This window comes from Thermobia domestica, chromosome 2 (genome assembly GCF_964235325.1).
Source record: "Thermobia domestica chromosome 2, izTheDome1.hap1.1, whole genome shotgun sequence".
Lineage (NCBI taxonomy): Eukaryota > Metazoa > Arthropoda > Insecta > Zygentoma > Lepismatidae > Thermobia > Thermobia domestica.
Window position 1 is genome coordinate 326,572,393 of NC_137455.1, and position 24,190 is coordinate 326,596,582.

Here is a 24,190-nt window from a genome sequence, read left to right on the forward strand (position 1 = left end):
CTTCTGATCTCCCACTGAATTTAGTTAATGACCATATTTCACTAAATTTTACGCGATTTTTATTATTACTAAAATACCTTAGATGTCGTTTTACGTGCGTGTGATTCCTGTGACGTGATCTTCTGTCTTCGTGCCCAGTATTTGAGATGATATCCTCCCTGTCAGAAAAGACTTTGGATGAGTTTTTTTCTTGTTCGCAGTGTCTTGACTCAGGTATCCTATGTTCATCATACACAACATTGAGGGCAGGATCAGGATTACAATTGGACGTACTGATTTTCTCTTTAATAGTAAGAATCTCCTTGTAGTCTTCGAATTTGATTGGGATGTTTGTTGACTTGTATTTCGACTACGTCTACAGTACTTCTCACCAATGCAAAGTTATGAATGATTTGTTCCAACCTAGTGTCAGTTATTTCCAAATTGGTATTTATCTGTTCCAATCTGGAATCAAACTGGAATCAATCTGGAATTTGTTGTGTCACTTTTTCCAATCTGGTGTCCAATTTGGAATCCATTTGTTAGCCTATTTGCTGAGTCACTTGTTTCAATCTAGTATCAAAGTTTTGTTTCACTCGTTCCAATTTGTATCCATATCTTGTGTTACTTGTTCCAGGCTGGAATCCAAATTTTGTAATACTTGATCCAATCTAGAGTCCACCTGTAGGGTTACTCGTTCCAGTCTGGAATCCAAATTTTGTGTCATAGAATACATCTGCTGTTCTAGCTGCCGTAAAAGATCAATCACGTCCGATGACTTCTCAGTTATCGGAATAATAATGTCTTCAACTTCGGGACTGGTAATCATTTTATCTCTTCGATATATTTTCTTTTATTACGTAGAAAAATGTACTCCGTGTTGCTGTGATCGTTTACTAAACTTCTGACTAATCTCAAGGTTCCACGGTTTCGGCACCATAAAAATATATAACGTGAATTCATTTGCCAACTACGTTACATTATCTGATTCTAAATGTTTATAAAGTTCACAAGATTATCTAGAATAGCACAATGTAGTTATACACTTTCAAATATATATTATTATCTTTCAACATATATATATCATTTGTCACATTAAAATATGCATTCGGTGTGCAGAAGATGGTTCTTCGTTACATCTATTTCAGTTACCATAACAACTACATTAAACAGACACAGAAGTCGTCATACCAACCAAATTAAGAAAATCTCTCGATAGAATACAAATACTTAAATTCGTTTTTTCTATTTTTCATCATCTTCTTCTTCTTAAGTGTTTGTGCCGTTAAAATAGCACTTTTGACCTAAAATATAAACAATACTTGCAAAGAGTATACAACAATATACATTACCGTTGTAACAATTTGTAGGTGTGAAAGGTGTTCCATATTATAAATAACATAGGAAAGATTTTTCAGAACCCTTATAAAACCATTCTAAAGTTGGAATAGTTTATTTTTCTGATTTTCTTAGGTAGTGCTAAGAAAAACGTACAAGCATACCGAATTTCAAGAGTTTAGTCCAATTCTAAGTACCTAAAATATGAGGTTATAGGTAAAAATGCCCATTTAAATAACAGGAAAATTTTTCATCCCCTCTTTACACCCCCTAAAAATTAAGAATATTCACTTTTTGCAATTTTCCTGTGGGTCTGTTCCGGAATGCTACAATCATTCCAAATTTCATCATTGTAGCCCTGCAGGAAGTGCTCAAAAATTTATGTCAGCTCATGTAGTTTTATATATAGTTAAAATACATGGGTCATTATTTATTCTGTGCAGTCTCCTCTGATAGATCATTTCTGCCAAAAAATGAAGTTTTTCGTGAATTTTTCGCAATGCTTCTCCATAATTTGATTGAAAAAATGCAGTCATAATGGGAGATATTAGCCATCAAGTTTTCAAGCAAACTAGTTTATCAGGCTAAGCTGACCTTTCAGATACGTTTCTATGAAGAAAATACACACCAGGGAAGGGTCCGAATGGGACACTCGAATTGCCGATCGACATGTATCAGATATGAAAGCAGGTGTAAAATTGTGTATAGTCTGTCAGAAAAGTAAATGTACACCTGATTTTGGAGTCTGGCATTCCTGCGCTCCATCTATGGAGAGTATGAGAATTAAATCAATCACATGTTTACTGAGGGACAAGAAGAAAAGTCTGACCTGAATAAGACATTGCAGAGGGGAACAAGCTGTGAATACGAATAGTGTATAGTGTAAATAAAGGACGACACCGAAAGAGGAAGTCAGAAACAGCTGCTAAACAGAGAAAATAGAGTAAAAATTGTGGAAGTGGGAACATAAAATACAAATACAACAAATATGCCAACAACTAAGCGTGGTGGTAGTGGTTAAGGCGCTAGATTACAAATCCAGAGAACGGCGGTTGGAATCTGCTCCAAGTGGTATATTCTTTTTATTTTTTTAAATAATGCATACAGCACATGAAAGGTGGTAAAAGAGAGCGTATTACCCGTTTAATATGTCAAGTGAAAACGAGTTAAAAATTTCTGTGAAATTTATTAGAGAAGTGAAACAATGAAAATGAGGAAGCAAGTATATTTTTTCAGGGGTAGTATCAGAGGGTGGTGTCCGGAAAAACTGGAAATTTTCCTGAATTTCGCCCATGTGAGTCTCTACGGTAGGGAAATTTCTTCAGAAATGTGCCTATTGCAGAGATCGTCGTGTCAGTAATGCCGTAAAATTTCTCTGCACTTTTGCACTTTCGCCGATCATCACCTCTGAGACGAAAAGAGAGAGGGAAAGAAAGAAAAAAAGAGGAAGAGACAGATGTTCCCGGACATGAGAGTGTGGTGCTTCCATCCAAATCAACGAGATGACAAATAGACGCTTACATAATAAGAATGCCGAATACAAACAGCCCATGTTAACGACAAATTAATAATTGCAAGCTTTATCACCTAAGGTTCCAAGATCCGAACAACATCACTAATATCCCGAATGCCAAAATATTGTGACTTACACAACTCCTCCTCTCTCCAAATGTGCCCTGTGAAAACAATCACAAGTTATGGGATGAGGGACCATATTGAGACTAGAATATTAAACTATATAAGTAGACTTTTTAGCAGATTCGTATTCAGTTATTTTTCCTAAAATTTGGCAATGTTCAGTTTCATGTAGAAAGTATTCTACTGTATGTTTTAAGGAAAATAACTGTAATAAATATAACTGAATATCCCGCAACAGTAAGGCATATAATAAACTAATTTTTAGGATATGCACAGGTAAATATAAAAGCTTTGCTACAAAAATACCTACACAGACCATAATTCAATGAGCTCTGAAATACAATGTAACGAAATAGCCTATGAGATTCAGTCTACAGGGGAATTGTTACTTAAAGAATGCACATAAACTATTTCGAGAATAGAGACAAGACGGGAAATGTTTACGAGATCAGAAATTCCTAAATTCCGGATTTTTCTGAGTTCCTGTATGTTGTCAAAATCGGGTTTTTCCGAATTCCGCAATTTGTCCGGTTTTACATTCGGGAGTCCGGAAAGTAAAAATTCCGGAATAGGCCATCCCTAGTTTACACACAACCTTTCAGAACACTAAACTAATAGCTGTCTACAAACAAAGAAGTAATGCAAAGAATTTTGTATCCTGCAATACGTCATGTATTAAAATCCGACAGCAGTTTCAGTATCTAACCAGAAATTGCATAAACCTAGCTACTGGAAACTCAGGTATGAAGAATTGTATTGTGTCTTATCTTTTTGTGTCATATACAACCCTGCAAACCACTGAATGTCTAAACGGCTTTCGTTAAATCCAAGTTGTAGTATTTACAGTTACATCCATTTGTGTCTATATGATAGAGTAAGTAAGTCTTTCTCTGTTCTCCTGTGAATTTGTGATACAATCTAGTACAGGTACAGAACGAAATATCGATTTAACTGAAGTTGTTGTATTACTACACATCTGCTTCCGCCTTTGTCAACTCTGGTCGCATTTTCGCAGATCCCAAGAGGTTCGTTCAAAACATGGCTGAAGTAGCATTCTTGTTGGCCACGTACCGATGACGTCACCTACTATTACTACTACTACTGCTGCTACTGCTTTTGCTATGGATCTGTATCGTACAAGGGCAAACTTATTTTAATGAAAGTTTAATGGAAATTTTTTTAAAAAATAGTCGTTAAATCACTTTGGATCTGTACAGTAGAAGGACAAATTTCATTTAATGAAAATTTTAAAAAATAATCTTTAAATTATTTTCTGAATATTATTTTAACAAAAGAAGTGTTATGGAAATTTTAAAAATAATAAAAAAACTTTCCTTAGGCACGAGACAAGGTTTGAACCCACGCCAAAAAGAATTTTCCTTACTAGCATGTTGCGCTAGCTCACTCGGTCACGAGGGACGAAAACAGCTGGCGTTTACTTTGTGCTATATGAATGTCATGAGTCGTGATGTCGTATCTGCATCGGCCAATAAATTCAGAGGATATCTGAAGCTCTTGGTATCCACGAATATGCACTCTGGTCGATCTCGTTGACGCGATATGTTTGCTTTCTATACCCCTTTCTTCGTTTACTAAACTAAACCGTAACTATTCTGAATTATATTACTGCGCATGCCTCGTAGATGAATATTTATGATGCCAATAGTTTCCGTTTTGTCCAAGGAATGTTCTTTTTCTTATTCCCAGCATGATCCTTTTATTACATTATATGAAAAGCATGAAGGTCTAAATACCTCATGTATTACATAGCATGAAGGTTTAACTACTACATGTAAAAACATTGTCGACTTACAGCAAACAAGTAACATATGATCATAGTATACAACCCACTGAAGTGATAGCTGTTAATGCAGTGCTTGTAATCCCTAATGACACCTTGGGTGAATAACAAAGCATTGGCTTTTTGCGCCGTCCACCCGAGTTCGAATCTATCTTGGTTTGATTTTTTATCAGTTTGAGAGAAAGTATGTTTCCTTTTCGCTACAGGTAGTCCCTCTTTTCGTATTTTTCGTCGTCCTTCACAGTTAAAGTAACTCGCTATTCTTATTCTTTCTACGAATGATGGATGTTATCTTCGTTTCATGTCAAACATGCACACGTATTGAAAAGACGCTGTTGATTATAATAACGATAATAATAATAATAATAATAATAATAATAATAATAATAATAATACAAAATATTTCTAGCTAACTCGTGCGTATCTTTCGCACAATATAATTTTATATTATCATGTGGAAATAAGTACGGGTGACTAGCGCCCCCCCCCCCACATAATTTTTTCGATGCGCCTTATGAGTCCACTGTGTCCAACGTTGGTCCAATTCCACCATAACCTCCTGTTTTCTCGATACAAGTTATCGACATTTTGCCTAAATAGGGCTATGCCGTGGCTTCATGACTCCCCATGACAATGCCTCTTCGTTCTTTGTGCATTGAAATCGCTTATTTTTCTGAGTAGTATGAATGCATACTGTCCAACGTTGCTCCCATCACTATACAATTTCCCGTTCTCTCGATATAAATTGCTAATTTTTTGATTGTAAAGGAGATATGGCATTTCAATCATTACGTTTGATGAAAAATTAAGGAAGATATTGCGTTGTCACATACAACACCTATTATTATTATTATTATTATTATTATTATTATTATTATTATTATTATTATTATTATTATTATTATTACTAATAATGTGCCTACCACTATTTGCAACGCAATGTTTTACTAAAAAGCAAATCAAATAACACTCATAGCCATTCACGCTCCCGAACTCGAAATACATGATTTACAGTTCTCTGTGTTAGGGGAAAGCTAATTATTATATTATTCTTTCAAATAACACGTTTCACAAGTTACTTCACTTTCAATATGTAACTTCGTATCATCACTAACAATCGTCTTGTTCCGATAGAAAAATATTCCCCCTGCCAAAAAAAAAAACAAAGAAAGCCTGACCATAGCTAAAGGTCGTGAACCTTCTTTAGGTGATTAATCGGGTCCAATATTTCAATAAAAGAGGATAAGTCCCTGCACACAAACATTTCAGTAAAAGAGGAAAAGTCACTCAAAAATTGTGGATATCCATTTATGGGCAAAATTTATTTCCCTTGGAACATCTTAAGAGTTTGAAGGGCCGACATTTTGAACATTTCCATCTGATTATTCTGGCTAACGAACTCATTCAAGATATTTCAACAATTAATGTTTGTGCCAAATTTGGTCTCAATCCGCTGAAAATTATGGTGGTTATGGCATTCACAAATAGCGTTACATATATATACATATAGATAGATAGACACACAGAGGAAGAGAGAAAAAGTGCTTTGCACACTTCTCCCTTCTCGCTTCTGTACTGTGTCACAGCTAAACCGGGCCTCTTTGCAAAACCAGAGCTCAGAGCTAAACCGGTATTGACCAGCCTAAGCTAAACACAAGCCTCTTATTACTCAACGTAGAAACGTGGTCTAGAGGTTTAAGGCATGTAGGGATTGTAGTTTTAATAACCATGAGTATGGGTTTCGCACCCATCCACCTCCATTTTTTTACGTTTTGCAGCTCCGTCGGAACTTTCAATTTGTATTCTTTGCAAATTGCAAAAGTCGTTTACATTCAAAATAAGAGGAATTTCGGTGGCATTTGTTCGGATATTCTTCTCTTTCGAAATGAAGACAAGAATAAAAGCAATACGCAAAGACAAAAAGTAATATCAATACTAAACATTACCAATAATAATTGCTACGAAAGACTAAATATGACCTCTTTTAAGATCTCGCATGAGCTGTATGTATTATTAACAAAACGTTTAAAAAATTTCCTTGTAGAGGATTCGAACTGCCGTACTTCCCATTTCTAAGCAAGCACCTAAACCACTACACCAAGATCAAGGCTTGGTGAACTTTTAGTTATCGGAGTGTTTGTTCTATTTGTGTTTTATGTTCCCACTTCGACAATTTTTACTCTTTTTTCTCCGTTTGGCAGCTGTTTCTGGCTTTCTCTTTCGGTGTCGTCCTATGCACTATTCGTATTCACAGCTTGTGCTCCTCTGCAATGTCTTACTCAGAATAGACTTTTCTTCTTGTCCCTCAGTAAACATTTGATTCATTTAATTCTCATACTCTCCATTGATGGAGCGCAGGAATGCCAGACTCAAAAAACTGGTGAACATTTACTTTCCTGACAGACTATACATATGTAAACATATAGCGGCTAACGGAAACCTGCAGAAGCAGGAGGGACGGTAGAAATATGGCCGGCCGCAGGGCCCAGCAACATAGAAAGCTAAGGAATCACTCGTCCCGCTCGTGAATGGGCACAGAAAGTAAGGTCAAATGTTTAGTAGTAGATTCATTATAAGATGTGCTATATATAGTGAACATCATGGCCGCCATATTAAGTGGCCACCTTGAATTCGGATTCACAGAAAGTAGGTCATGTGGCATATGAAATAGCACTGAAATTTTACCAGGAATACATTGCTGTTAACCATTCTGTAGTAACTATTGCGAGTTGAGAAGCAACATGCAAGAAGGACTCATATATACTCTTATAGTCTCATTATTATGACTCAAAAGCTCCAGGTTGGAGAACTCTAATTTGTATACAGACCAAAGGAAAAGTATGTTTGCATGCAGAATAGTTGCGGGTAAGGGACAGAAAAAGAAGAGACCGAAGATGAGTCCTTGCCAACTAATCCGAGTCCTGTTTGCAGACAGAGAAGCTCATTAGCTAATATATGCGTTATCGGTGAAGTAGCCAAGTAAGATACAGTGGTTGGTAGAAATGTTAGTTAGTGCTTGAGTTTGGAACGTGCGACAATAATACCTGTGTAGAAGATCAGAAATGTAATTTTTGGTGAATATTAGTACATTGATCGAAGAATATCAAACTTTAGAAATAGATGTTAGCGTGCGAGGTGAGAACAGCTCTTGTGTTTTTATCAGCTCTTGTGATTTCATTAGTCTCTTATAGGGACTTTTCACATCAACTGTTCTTCATAAATTGGTATGTACCTTTAACAGTATCCTTGCTTATGTGATGATACGTGTTATTTTCTTTGAGAAGAACCACGTCGTAATTGTACCTGTAATCCCCACCCCTCCTTTCTGTACGGCATTTTAGCGCGACAAGAACTATCCATCTTTAACACTTCAGTATTAGCATCTCTTTGTATGTGCAAATGCTCTTTGTAATCTTTTCTGTAGGGTGTCCAATATACAATGCAACCCGGAGTTTGGGATAGTAGAACTTTTCAACCTGATGTGATACACAAATAACGGTTATACCAAAACGAAGCTTTGTTTATACATATAATTTTAAACCAGGAAGCAACGATTGAAATACACTAGGAACAACACAGTGTTGCCAGATGTAGCAAAAAGTGTAAATCTTTTTTTTTTTTTTTTTTTTTTTGCAAAACATGTAAATTGACTCATACGTATGGATGTTCTGTCGTTAATTTTCAGTTTGGTTAGTTGAAGTAGCTTGGAAACTATGGCGCAGAAGAAAGAATTTTTCATTTCCGCCGATAACTAGTCGGATGAGGCTTCTGTAAGGAGGAACTAACGAAATCGTAGTTTTCATAAATTAACACTCTGAATTGGCAATCCTGCTGATGTTTCAGTGCATCAAAACATGTGCTAAGGACCTGCAAACATTATGCATTCCTTGAAAATAATGTAAAAGAAACTTTGAAATTATCATGATAAAATTTTTACCTATATGCACCCGGTAACACTGCTATTCATTTCTAAGAGGATATTTAAAGCAAGTGGTATACAAGAACAATTTTCGAACTATTCGAGACCTGGAAACGCACATTCGCAATGCCATTAAGAACATTAATACATCTAATCTTCGGAAAGTTGCTGCCAATATGGTGAAACGTGTGAACCAGTGTTTGAATCAGAACAGGGGACACTCCCAGCATCCGCTATAGAGCTGGTAACTCATTTATGATAGTAGCAGTGTTGGCGGGTACATGTAAATAAACGTTTTATCATGATAATTTCAAAGTTTATTTTCCATTTTTTCAGGAATTGCATAATGTAGGCAGATCCTTAACTTACCTGTGATGCACTGAAACATCAGCAGGGTTGCCAATTCAGAGTGTTAATTTATGAAACCTACGATTTTCCTGGTTCCCCCTTACAGAGGCCTCATTCGATTAGTTATCGGCGTAAATGAAAAATTCTTTTTTCTACTCCATAGTTTCCAAACTACTGCAACTAAAGAAACTGAAAATTAACGACAAACATCCATACGTATTGGTTATGAGTCAATTTACATGTTTTGCAAAAAATTGATTTACACATTCGGTTACATCTGGAAACAATGTGTGGTTCCTAGCAACGGTGCTAATTTCTCTGTAACTTTCGGGGACCCATTCATAAAAAAATACATCTAACGATACATTTAAGAATAAAAATGCATATAAAGGACATATTCATAAAACTATATGGGGCCGACATGAGCATTGGGAAGGCCCGGGTTCCCCCGGTTCCCCAGGATCAGCACACTTGGCTCCTAGTGTACTTCAATCGTTGCTTTCTAGTTCAAAAATATATGCATGGACAAGACTTTATTATTCGTATAACCATTATTCGTGTATCACTTCAGGTTCAAAAGTTCCACTATCCCAAACTCTGGGTTGGATTGTATATTGGACAGCCTGTAGATCTGCATCATGTGATAACCTTATTCCGACAAGTTATTCCGAAGTACTTGTGTTATTTCATATGCCACATGACCTAATTTTTCTTTTACATTGTGAATCCGAATTCAAGCGTGTCGTTACGTTTCGCCTATACTCGTTCCGCCCAATCAATTATCTGACATTTTTGGGTCAATCCATGCCAAGTGATAAAGAAGAAAGAAAAATTGTCGCTCGAACTTTTCAGAAAAATCTATTTTTTCGTGAATGTTTATACTATATCAGGATACTTCAAAACCACAATTAATTATTTTTAAAACATCTCGTAGCGACGCAGCTTCTGCAGCCATTTTACATTTTCTCGATTTCAGGCCTTTACGTTGATTTCAATATTTCAGCATGCATTTATCCTAGTAAATTGAAACTCTCTGGACGTGTCCAACTTGTGTAGAACTAAAACTTTGTCCTCTTAACATTTTGTCAGACACAACTTGAAAGGGGTGAAATCAGGGCCTACACTAGCAACATTTTTGGATATTGAATACATGTTTGGGAAGGGGAAGTAACTGAAGTAGAGGTCTGGATTTTTGAGCGCATGTACTTCGGCGTCATAAATTCATATTCAAAAATTTACAAACCTGTAGCTGCTCCCAAAGGCCTGAAATATATCGTAAAGTTGGTGAATTATGCAAATTTGGCATATTTCACTGTCCAATATCTCCAATGACCCTGGATAAAAAAATTCTGAAATTTTGGGAATAATTATTCCTTTAGCATACAATAACACACAACAAAGCGCGTTTTGTGTTTTTGAGCAGAAGTAGGTAAAAGTATCAAGGTGTGTTATGGTATGCTAAAGGAGTAACTATTCCCAAAATTTCAGATTTTTTTATTCAGGCCCATTGGAGATAATGGGCAGTGAAATATGTCAAATTTGCATAATTCAGCAACTTTAAGATATTTTTAATGCCTTTGGGAGCAATTACAGGTCTGTAAATTTTTAGGTCTAAAAGTATGACCCCGAACTACATGCACACAAAAATTCAGACCTCTACGTCAGTTACTTCATTTCCCAAACATGACTTCAATGTTCAAAAATGTTGCTAGTGTAGGCCTTGATTTCACCCCTTTCAAGCGGTTTTAGGGAAATATGTGAAGAGGACAAAGTTTTAGCTCTACACAAGTTGGGCCCGCCCAGCAAGTTCCAATTTGCTAGGTCAAATACATGCTGAGATATTCAAAAGTACGTAAACGCCTGAAATCGAGAAAACGCAAAATGGCGACAGAAGCTGCGTCGCTACGAGATGTTTTAAAAAGTAAATAATTGTGGTTTTCAAGTACCCTGATATAGTATTAAAATTCATTAAAAATTAGATTTTTTGGAGATGGGCGAGATGCACATGCTTGATCACTTAGAATGGATTGACTCTTTTATGACAGATAAATGAGCCAGAATGATTTGTTCCTGCCATTTTAGGCGAAAAAGGATTCTCGTTTGGCCTAATCCTTGTTATGCCTAAAATGGCAGAAAATAAAAAAAAAATATATAACTTCGGTTATAGTTAAGCAGAGATACTTTCCGTTTACGGAAGGACGAGAAACCTCATACTTTTAGGAATTATTCATTGACTATCTAGCTTCCTAAAAAGCAGGTAATAGACTCAGTTCTATGTATTTAATGAATCATTGAGTAATAAGAAAAGACGTGCCTGTGTTCCGCTTTCGTTGTGTTTTTAAGTTTGTTTATTTACTTTGACGAGAAATGTTCGATGCCATGTCAGGAATCATGCAACTGCGTCCGTGCAAGATTAATATAGGTGAGGGAAGTAAAGAAGAAAGGCAGAGAAAGATGGCGGCTTGAAGTTTGTTGCACGTGGAGTCTGAGTTGTGCAATTGTGTTTGTGTTCTTTATTGTTAGATTTTTTTCATGTTTCCTGAGCCTCTAACTCCGAATACAAATAGTGAAAACGAATCTAGTTAGAAGAGGCGGAGAGAAAAATTGCGGGTGGTGTTAGCGGCATGAGTGAGATTAGTGTACTTCAAGTTGGGGATATTTTTTATTAAAGGAAAAATTACATCATTCTAGACATGTTACAAATTATTATTTTAGGTGAATAAAATGGAAACAGCATATCACATTGTGAATTGTAGAAGCTCGTAACGTTAAGCACTTTGTATACTCGTGAGTAGGTCATTCTAGGCATTAAATTATAGAGTAATTTATATTGGTTAAAATAATAGTGCCCTTGTAGTTAAAGAGCTAGCGTTTCCGCCTGGTACTTCCTCTGTTTTATTATTGCATTCTTGAAATTTGCCCTTGTACTTAAGGTTTTTATCTTGAAATACCTTTTTTAATATCGTATGGGAAGAATAATAATGTGCCCTTGTACTTTATGTATGACTTTATGTGGAGGGATTTGGAAACACATATCGCAAGTCCCGTGCACGGGGATACTCCTTACTGTTGCACTGCCAAGAAAAATGATTGTATTTGATGTAGAAGAGGTAATAAGAACACATAACAAACGCAGATCACGGTTCACACTCCATGATCTGGGTTTGTTGTGTGTTCTATTACCACTTGTACATTGTATAGAATGATTTCTGTAGGTAGTGCAGCAGTAAGAAGTATCCTCGTGCACGGGAGATGAGAAGTAGCTGCTCTTAACTATTTCCGTAACTTCAATTAGAGCGAAATTACAAGAGAAAATTCCCTGGTACTTCAAGAATTAAGAAATGCAAAATATCTTTTATTAACATTGATGTTATAATATCCCGAGGTCAATATATCCAAGGAGTTAGGATTACCAAAACTTCTTTATGTATTTACCATGTCCGTCCGGGAAACAGAAAGGTCAATACTATGCATTTACATTTAATATTATGTACACTAGTTAAATTTGAGGGTAAAACACATTTGTTCAACAGTTAGAACATAATATTATCCTTAAATACTATCACTAGAATTTGTTCAATATATGTAGATCATCTCCGAGAGATAGAAACATTAATCAGATACTTATGCTATGGACGTCTTCGGTATTATGTAAAACTTTTGAAATTTCAACTCAAAAGTCATATTTTCACTAATGAAACAAAACTAATTGATTAAGTGCTTCTTGGGAAACGAGACGCATAAAAAACTGCTAGGGTATGAAGAATACGTGGTTATGTTGAGCTTATTTCAGGTATATTTTTGCATATGTGACTTTAGTGTACTTCAGAACATTTTGGAATAGAAAATAAAGTCTCAAAATAGTGAAAGAGCTTCGTAGTAATTTGCTACATTCGAATTTCTGAGATTCGACCAAATACTGCGAAATACTCCAGTATCATGTGAAATTTACTTGCTACAAAAAATCGTTAATGGCATATTTAGAGATTTTTTATCAGATCTGGCTTGAAATGTTTACAAATTTCATATGAATTAAAATTATACAGAAGCACAATATAATCCCTTATAATGAATTAACAGTTAAAAAGTACACATTTAAACTGGAATGGAATCATCTGAAAGATGAACAAAACTTACAATAAAGTAACGTCTACAGACATAAGAAAGAAACAAACAGAAATCTAAAATCCAAATGATATTTCCATTTACACTCACAAGCTGTATTTCCTTTAAGATAGTGATTAGCTGTACCACTTTTCTGGTCAGAGTGCAAACTAAAAGTTACTTTAAAAACACTCATCCTTAAACAAAATTAATAACGGAATAATTTACGTGTAACTTCTTTTTCTCTCATCTCAAATATAGCTAATATACAGGCTAAGTTGAAATGAAAAGTATATCTAATGTTAATATTCTCAAAATGGAAAGAAAAAACATTCGCAACATAACTGTCAAAACATTTTTCCAAAAGCAAATACGAGTATTAAAAATTACTTAAAGAAATACAATATTTTAGTGCTTCACAAAGTAGAGAATATTTTTCAAAATTTCTTTTCAGTTTTATTTCCGTTATTTTATTACATAAATGAAATGAAATCTTTGAGTTTTACGTCCTACGGTTATGGCGGTTAGGCTAAAGGAGACGGTGATTATGAGAAATGAATGAAATGGTGGAATGAACAAAGTGGGAGGAAACGGGAAAAACCCGAGAAAACCCACGCACACGGTGTTTGTCCACCACAAAGTTTACTTGGCGGGGTCTGGGATCGAACCCGGGACCCCAAGCGCCAGAGATGAACGCTCTACCACTGAACCACCGCGGCCCCTTGTTTTATTACAGTCCGTCATTTTAGGCAAAACGTGGATCAGGCCGATCGAGGATCGGTATTTCGCCTAAAATGGCGGAGACAAATCTTATAATTTATCTGTCATAAAAGTGTCAGATAATTGGTTAGGCGAAACGAGGATTAGGCCAAACGATGCAAGATCGAATTCAAGATGGCCACTCAATATGGCGGCCATGATATTCTTTACATATAGCAAACCTTATCATGCGTCTACTACTAAAAATATGACCTTACTTTCTGTGACCTTTCACGTATAGAACGAGTGATTCCTTAGCTTTCTCTGTTGCTGGGCCCTACAGTCGGTTATATTTCTTCCAGCTCTCCTGCTGTTCCATGTTGTCCTCAGCCGCTATGAATTTGCATATGTTCATAATTTCACACCTTTCATATCTGATATATGTCGTTCGGCAACTCGAGTGCCTCATTCGCACTCTTCTCTGGTCAGAGTGCGTAGTCATAATGTCGAATTTGGAGGGGTTAGAGACAGGAATAAGAAAAATAACCTCTTCGTTTTGTTTTGAAACAGAGAGTTCTCATGCTTGAATATTTGCAACTATTCAGCTATATAAAAACAGATGGCACTAATCACTAGTGCACACTTTAATTACATGTAAGGTACCATAATTAATTTGTAAAATTCTGATATAAATTTTTTTCACCCTCCATTGGGGGGGGGCGCGGTGGCTAAGTGGTAGAGCGTTCACCTTTGGTGCTTGGAGTCCCTGGTCGATCCCAGCTCGCGCCGTGTGGACTTTGTGGTGGACAAACACCGTGCTCGTGGGTTTTCTCGGGGTTCTCCCGTTTCATCCCACTTTCTTCATTCCATCATTTCACTCATCTCTCATTATCACCGTCTCCTTTAGCCTAACCGGCATAACCGTGGGACGTTAAACTTAAAGATTTCATTTCATTTTTTCACCCTCCATTGAGCTATTGGTATGGGATTTAATTCCAACAATGTTAAGTGGGGAAATTCAACCCGATCCCCGGGATTTTGCACATTGAACATATATATCTCCAGCAGAAGTAGTGTAAAAAGTTTCTGATTAACGAGAAATATCGTCCATTTAAATCCATATAAAAACATAAGTCTATTAAAGTCAGCTCTGTAACAGAGATATCTTACTTACCTTGAAAATACCGTAAGCACTATTTCTTTGATACATATCTTGAATGAACTTTAGTTGATTAAAATAGGCCTTATGCACTAAGTAACTTTCCTCATTGTTTATATATTTTAACATATTTAGAGGTATTTCGTATGATTGGTTGGTATTAGCCAATTCAAAAGCATCATCAATGAGACAAGCTTTATTTAAAATAGTTTCATCGGTGCCAGGGCGTCTTAGAAATGTTTTAGTTAAATGATCCCAGTGAGTTTTGCTGTACTCAACTTTATACAAGCCTAGACAGAAAAAAAAACATTTTAGGTTAATCATTTCGCCTTGAAAGAGATAGATATCAATTAAAATGTTAACAGATTTTGGTACTCTCTTACAGAACAAATATCTTTAGGTTAATCTTCTCGCAGTGAAAGAGATAAATATCAATTAAAATGTTAACAGATTTTTGTACTGTCTTACGGAACAAATATCTTTAGGTTAATCTTTTCGCAGTAAAAGAGATAAATATCAATTAAAATATTAACAGATTTTTGTACTCTCTTACAGAACAAATATCTTTAGGTTAATCTTCTCGCAGTGAAAGAGATAAATATCAGTTAAAATATTGAACCACATCTACACAATAATTAACTGATGAACTTTAATTATAGGATTTTAAGGAGTGAAAACAGGATATTATTAAATTTGATTCTTCCAGTGATAAAAAGGAATAAACGAAGATGTTCAAAATTTAGTACGAATTTGGTACACATGTGTGAAGTAAATGATCTTTTAAATAATTGGTTCTTGAAAGAACCGTCCAGTGTAATCAAGGTACGATGTAAAAGTCCCTTGATTAATATGAATAGCATCAAGTTCACTGTATGTGCTACTGTCAAATCTTGTTCTGTAGTTTTGTGTTGTAGTTTCTGTTCTGTAGTGTTTGTCATTGGATAACTGAATGAAAAACACTAAATGACAAAAAAAGTGTGCATTTTGATATAAATTCTATTGGAGAGGATTTTGCAACCACGCAACATTTTATCACTTACTTTACGCCAAAGATGCTTGTCCTACTGAGACAGTATATTTTACAAGCCATACACAAAAAAATTCACAATCTTATAGATAAAATGATCATCTGTAACACGAATTACTATTTTCTCGATATAGCCAATAATACTATCTCAGAATTTTTTTTAGTATCATTTCTCGGTGGAGAGAAATTCACATGTAGTGTAATTCAGATTGATGTTCACTATTACGTTCACGTGCTATTTTAAATGTAATGATATTTTTTTCAAATGCAATCTTCTTACTAGTACAATATTCTCACAAAGTAATATTTGTAATATTCTTACAAAGTATTTTGTATCGATTGGTATTGTGGTTGCACTGTAGTCCATCAGAAAGTAGTTGAGTCGAAATAAGAGAAACAGTTACTACTAGATAATGAAAAGCGTTCTGTATTTTTGATTTCCACAATTTTGTCATGCTTGTTCAGTAGCATTTCCGTACGAAACTTTGGTTTGAACCACTTTGTGTAAAGTCAAATAGCAAGTAGTATGCGGCGTTTGAAGAAACCCATTGCATTTGTGAGGAAAATATCTCGGTTGCCCTTTTGTAGGGAAGAAGAAGTGGAGTGTATACAAGCTACGTGAGGAGTCATCATAAGTCAACTTATCAACCAAGCCGAGAACTCCATATTTGACACAAAACCATCTGATGAGTAATGTGGAAGCATCTCGTTATGATCTAATTGCACATATAGCTTGTGCAAACTCGAAAACCAACAGGCTTACGTTTAAGGGCGTCTTTCTTTGAAAACTAACCATAGTGCATGCAAAAATATGGATACTAAGAAAAGTTCATCTCCAGTTACGAAGCTGTAATGGTGTTTACTCTTAATATTGGCTACTTCAAAGTTGAAATACCTAATATAATTACAATCAGAAGTTTACATGAATGTCCATTACAATGACTTTGGATGTACGTTTTCTGTCCGAAATACCTGTAAAAAACGTGTTAGACTCTTAATACTTCTGAAAGTTGTGTTTTCACTTTCCTTTTTTTACTGTCAAACTTGATTTTTGATTGAAAGTTTATATCTTCTAGTTATCTACTGACAATCAGTTAAATGTAAATTGAAGATTGCACTCAGTATTAGTTTCTTTATCTTTCGTCACTCGTGCTTTATTGTGCAACTTGCGAAGCCTACTCGCTTGTTTTCCTTTCCATAATATGACTATTTTGCTATAATAATGGCATATTCTAATATTTAGTTCTGTATTATAAAGAAATATATTATCTTACATCAGCATGGACTCTTTTTGCAACAAATGAGCCATCTTAATATTGAATCTTAATGTTGCTCTACGACCCCTTTTGTTTTTTTTTTTTTTTAATTTATCGTAGTGCTTCATGGTAGACACTACTATTTTATCAATCACATTTATGTCGATGAAGTTCAGAAGAAAATGTCAATTGCTTTAGTGACACCTTTAGCATCTTGCTTTTGGTATTTTCTTCCTCTTTATAATCTTGGTACACCTTGTTTTTCCTGGTGCAATTCCACTAAATTTTATTTTAATCTTTTCATGTTTCTTCCCAATTTTTAATACCATCGCAATCAGTTTCGCTTACATCCAAATACTTTCCCATCATTAATGTCATGAACTTCATCAGTGTTCAGTTCTTCACTTCTTATATTTCCATTTCTATCACAAAACTTAATTGTTTGAAAACACTATCGTCTCAAACGACTGACAGTTACTGAAATTGCACAACATTAAGGAATTCTTAGGTTGAGCAGAATGTGCAGCCTCTTGAGGAGCAGTAGTAAGAGCTAACTCAACTAATGCGAAGGTTCGTAAACTGCACCCTACCTATTTGTAATTTTTCAACAGTGCGAATGACGAAAGGTTGAGAAAAGCATTTAACTTAAGTTTTCTTCTTATAATTAAATATGGCTAGAATTCTGTACCTGTTGCTTGTAAGTTAAATATCACCCACGTAGATTTGTCTGAGATATCTGCCAATGTTACACACTCTTCTTCAGGACTCAACCAAGCTTTAGGTTCTGTATCACTGAAATCATTTTCTTCGTCGGTTGTGTATGTCAGAGGAATCCACCAGGTATAACTACTGTTATCACTAGAATTATTTTGTAGATTTTCATAAAGTAGAAATCTATGCTGAAATATATATATAAATAAGTTAGTTAATTTTTCATAATTAATATACATCTTTGTACTTTGTAAACTGAAATCAAGTACTTTGAATGCAATATAACCTGAGTGAAATGAATGCACATTATATATATAAAGTTTCCAAATATGCAATGCACAGGTTGGCGCAAAAATTACTTACCAAATTACATTTTAAACAATTAAATGAAAAGGTTTGAAGTTTTCTGTTAGATTTAATGACGCAAAAGTTACGGAATAGAGGCGTTTGAGAAGAACTATTGAAATGGAAAAGGCGTCCTTTTAAAAATGTTATTTTAGATACTCCAAAGATTTGGGGTTGTTTTGACAAATTGTTTCGTAAGCGTAGTGTCTTGAATATACTTTGGAAAATTGTATTACTTAATGCAGTAAAAATACTTTTAAATCTGGTAAATAGAATTGTTTTGCAGTGCAAATTCTTCCCTTATCTTAATAACTACTCAGAAAATTATGATATCATTTCGTTTGAAAATCAGAATATAGAAATATATTTATATGTATGAACATATTATTAATTTTATAGGATCCTCATATTTACTACGGATTGTAATATTTGCTAAAAGCATTAAAAGCCGTAACTTGTTTAAGAGTTCTTGAATCTTACGATAAACGACTTCTTAATATTGTAAAGTTCTCTACGAAATTGTCCACAATTTATTCGACAATAACAGAAGAAGGTGTAGGAAAGCTGAAATACGATTAGTACTTTTTAAACATTCGTTGCGTAGAAATTGCGACATACAGGAATTTAAACATTGTATAATACATTACTTATGTAATAAAGATAAATTAATTATTCTCGTTTCCACCGCTTTCATAACAATTACTAAAAAATTGTATGTTTGAAACCCGTAAGGTTGTTGGTTGCATCATTAGAATTTTTTTTCATCAATGACATATGCCAGGGATGGCATCAGCATTTCGTTTCATGTAAAACATTGCAAACAGTAGAACGCTAGCCTCCTGCTCGCACAGGAGGAAGGTTTGCTCGATGATACGGCAACAACTTCTTTTCATTCATGGCGAGAAGAAAGCCAAGATAGGAATAACCTATGTCTACACATAACTATCATTTAAGAGGGCTTCCAGTGAAGCCTGAGCAGCGCCTACCTACAACCCTTGTGGAATCAGTGGACATATCTAATACTGAGAACAGCTTGAATTCTCGAAAAGGATGGTTGATGTATTTCACAATTCGAACATTCACTATTATCCATTCCACCTTCTACCAATTGCTCTTTCACTTCAATTGCCATTCTGGAAATTATATAATCGTTTCGTGGAATTCAGTCTGTAATAATAGCATTCCCAGACCTAAAAAACATTGTAAGTCATGCTTCTAAATAACGCATTTCAGTTACCACTGGAAACGAATTTTGTGCAGAAGCACTCCCTTTATAATATTTTACTGTACACATATAAAAAGACAAGTAGTATACCTGACAAATATTTATCTCACTGCTACTGATATTAGTGGTATCAACAACTATCTTTGGATATCCCATCTGTGTCGTCCATGTATCCATAATAGTTTTCACAGTTATATTTTCAGGTAAGACTCCGTCTTCCTCAGCTTGAAGTGTCAAATGTTTCCACAGATCATCTTGTTCTGCATTGTAATATTGAAGGTCTTTTATATATGATATTAATCCTTGACGGAATGTATTTTCCGTTAAGAAGTGATTCAGCATACGTAACAAAAAGCAACCTTGAATGGAAAATGTAATGAATTAATATAGCAACATTAGTATATAGTTATGTAAACAATTGCAAAATACTTTCCCGGATGCAAGATAGTTCTGTTAATAGTAAAAAGTGATCAAGCTTTATCTTCGATGAAAGCCAACTCAGTGTATGTAACTCATCTGGACAATGAAGAATAAATTATCTGTTTCGAATAGCAAACATTCGGAGATTACATTTAGAATGTGATAAGATATAATGTGATTGATATTTAAAAAGTATATTTCTATACGATTGTTTCAGAGTGAGTGGTATGCGAATAATTAATTACAAAATTCCTAAGATTATTTTTGAAAGTACTTCGAAAGTGATAATTCACAGAAAATGCATAGTTATACTATTTTTTCTTGCACATCTTGATAGTCCTGATAAATTGTAGTAGAGTAGATATACCAAGGTTGATTTGACGAACTTTTTCTTACGATACACATATGAAGTTATAAATTGTTATTTACATCGTTTGGTGTCAATTAGACTACATATCTATACGTAGGACAAGACCTTTCAGCTTAAAGTAGGATCTTTACCACTATAATGCTTACGACTTTATCTTACCGGGAAAAACTGGGACTTTATGCGATAAAGGCACACGTTCTAGCCTCTGGAGTAATGTGATATGCCTAGTCTCAAGGATGATAAAGATGATGAAATATGTTTTCACTAATAAAAAATCTAGTATTCTTACATACTAATACATTTGGGATTTTCTGAACTCCCTTTTCTAGATTCTAGATACAAAACATTCTACAGAAGAGGAATTGAAAGGCTGCCAATGAGATGCAAAGAAGTCATGAATGAAACAGACAATTATATGGAACAGTAAAATAATTGTCAACCTAAAAAATAACGATGCTTTCATAGGAATTCTAAAGGGACAAGCCTTCCCAGCGGATCATATTTCACTTTTAGACCATTTATATCTTAAATTTTATATTCTATTCTACAACGTTTCTCTATCTATCTATCTATTAAAATGATACAATAGCAATTAAAGGCGCTTCTTTTTTGCTAGCCAGAGCTAGCTACCCGCTCGAGGGTTACGCCTTCTATGGGGAGTGGGTGTCATTATAATGGAAAGAAATAGGAGTTGTGGTGGTTGGTCTATGGGATGTTTGTCTTACTGAGTTAGAAGAGGGGTATAGGAAAAGAAGGAAGGTGTTATCGTTATTATACAGAGGATTTTATTTTATTTTATTTTATTTTATTTTATTTATTGATTGTAGCATTGGTAGGATGAACATTGTGATCTTTAGATCACAATCATGAGGTGAGGATGAGATGACATGATGTGGTGAAGTGCAAATCACAAACACAACACTGGGTTATGTTAGTTGACTGATGCTGGTTAATCTTCTCGCTTGGGGGCTGCTCCAAGCATTGATGAAAGACAAGGGAAAGCCCAGATTAGTAACAGTGGTATTACTGTGCGTATGATGGACAGATGAGAGGCTGTGGGTCGTCGGTCTTCAATTCTTCTGCTAAGTGGAGGTACTTGTGGTTTGGAGGTAGAGTGTAGTGGTAAATCGTGAAAAGAAGAGATAACGGCGTATGTATAATAGGAGTTGAAATAGGAAAGTCTATGTGGGCGTTCATGGTGTCTATGAGAAGCGGGTGGCGTTCATGCAGGTGTTTATTGACATATTTCAGACGGAGAGATTCGATATGGAAGAGAATATGTGGAAAAGGGATTCTTTCGTACAATTCGCATGTTGGACTTGGTAATTTTATCCTATAAGCAATGCGGAGTGCATGGCGTTCTAAGATCTTAAATTTGTTATAGAAGGATGGTGGTGCAGCGATCCAAGCTAGATTAGCATACGTCAGAACTGGACGCAAAAAGACCTTGTAAGTATTTAACACAGTTGTAGAATTGAGACCCCAGGTAGTGCCCGTGAGACGTTTTAATAAATTGAGCCGGTTTGAAGCTTTTATAATCACGTCCTGTAAATGTGGATGAGAGAATGAGTCGTTAATAGATACGTATGCCAAGCGACAATGCAAAAAGTTATAGATGAATCGAATATAAGCAAGAGGAAGCCGGAAGATAAAAAGTTTGTACGTAAGTCCTGCGTGCCATACTTTATCAAATGCTTTCTCCAAATCAAATAAGGTAAGGCAAGATGGTCGTGATGTATTATAATGGTTGGTGATGTGATTGAGAAGACGGAGTAATTGGTCGTTGATGCTAAAATTTGGGCGAAATCCAGCTTGCGATCGTGGTAAAAGATTATAATGAGTAAGATGGATATGCAGTCGTTGAACTAAGATTTTTTCGAGAATTTTACTGAACACAGGCGTTAATTGAATAGGTTGATATGAAGAAATACTGTCGGCTGGTTTATTAGGTTTGAGAAACATCAGAATTTTAGACGTCTTCCATTGGGATGGTATGAATCCAGAACGCAAGATGAAAGTATAGATTAGTGAGAGAAGGTAGAGGACTGCATATGAACATTCCTTAATATGGCGATAAGAGATTGAGTCTATACCTGGGGCTGTGCTGCGTTTTCTTCTAATGGCTGAAGTAATATCATCAGGACTTATGGCCGCTGTTAGTGTTTTATGAGTATTCAGCTGGTGGTAACTGTTTGGCTGAAGATGAGCAGATGAAAAATCAAATTGATCCACCGGATGATTATGAACAGGACGGTCAGGAATAAGTGGTGTGAAGATATCCTGAAGATATGTGGCAAAGGCATTTGCTTTATCGAGATCAGAGTGAAGAGGTGTGTCGTTAAGAGTGAGTGGATATGACGTTCTATTTGATTTGCCAGAAAGAGCGTTGAGGCGTTTCCAGTAACGAGTCGGATGAGATGTCTCTGAAAGAGTCTTGCAGGTTTTTACCCACTGACGTAATTTATAGGCTTTAATATAGTTTTGGACTGTACGTTGAAGACCTCTGTGATGACGAAGAGCCTCTCGACTTCCTGTATGAATGTAGTCTCGAAAAAACTGTCGCGATCGCTGCACCATGGCAAGATATTGCGGCGGAAGTTTAGGCTTATATGGCGTATATTGTGATTGTGGTATATATTGTGCTGAGGCGTGTTTGATATGGCGTGTAATAGTATCCAATAGATGATATAGTTCGTCTTCGGTAGTAGGTGGATCAAGTCCTTCTAGGTGTGTTGAAAGATATGAACGATATTTCTCCCAGTCTGCTTTATCATATCTTAAGATCATATGAGGTGGAGTTGCATCAAGAGGTCGAGGAGTGCGACATTGAATGAATAGCTTGATCGGTACATGATCACTTCCTAATGGGTCTAAGACTTCAAGTTTTGTGCGCTGTGTTAAGGTAGCTGAAGTAATAGCTACGTCAGGGGTCTATTTGATTCTGGGCGTGTCGGTTTTGGTAGTTGGTGATATGTGCCTGTTGTAGCAGTGGTGATGAAGTTCACAAAATTCGTTTTGTCTCTGATAGAACGACTATGAATATTGATGTCAGCTAAGATGATATAGCGCTGAAACGAGTTTGAAATATACTGAAAGAAACCCAGAGGGATTTGGTGGCCTGGTCGTACATAGATTGTTGCTATGGTGATGTAATCTGATTTGTAATAAAGGGTGATTATGAGTTGTTGTGGTAGATTCTGTGCTGGACATGTATGTATGCGATATGGGATATGGGGTGAGAAGCCGATAGCAACGCCACCATTCGCACGTCGTGCTGGTAGAATCTATCTTTGCGGATGAATGCGTAGCCTGGAATTTTGCATTGCAATTTCGGAGTAAGATGAGTTTCGTTCAGTAGGAAAGCATTTGCTTTTTCTTCGAGAAGGAGTTGTTCGAAAAGTAGTTTGTGAGTGAAGATTAAACGTATATTTAAAAAGAGAAATACTAAACCCATAATGACAGGATGGAATTTAAATACTTTGCTGAGATGGAAAAGTATGAAAGTAGGCCGTAGGTTCGTTGTAAGTTGCACGAAATTGAAGGTGAAAGACTGATTGTGCAGCGAATTAAACGTGTTGCAAAACTAGAGGACGTGCGAACGGATGTATGTTTTGAAGTGTGAGAGTGATGAAAGCTAGGAGTTGTTTGATTGTTATAGGTTGATCTGAGGTAGTATGAGTGTCAGAAGTTTGATTTTGTGCATCATGCATGCGGAGAGGAACAACTAATTCAGGCTGTGCTTCGTGAGGAACAGGTTTAGATTTGCACTTGTAACTATAAGCAGGATGACGTTCGTGGCAGGTAGGAAAGTCAGGTGGTTGTTGCATGTTTGGACAGGTTCGGGTGTGGTG

General features: G+C 35.7%; 1 protein-coding gene across 1 annotated transcript in view; it reads right to left on the reverse strand.

Moving 5' to 3' along the window:
- Nucleotides 1–521: 521 nt before the first annotated feature.
- The window catches only part of LOC145679514 (aminopeptidase Ey-like), a 47,891-nt gene continuing 24,222 nt past the window's right edge, over nt 522–24,190 (reverse strand). Inside the window, exons 6-9 of the mRNA XM_081750092.1 lie at nt 19,640–19,908; nt 17,957–18,167; nt 15,001–15,275; nt 522–617 (exon numbers count right to left, since the gene is read on the reverse strand). Coding sequence (XP_081606218.1) covers nt 522–617; nt 15,001–15,275; nt 17,957–18,167; nt 19,640–19,908 — 851 coding nt within the window. The remainder of the gene's footprint in view (nt 618–15,000; nt 15,276–17,956; nt 18,168–19,639; nt 19,909–24,190) is intronic.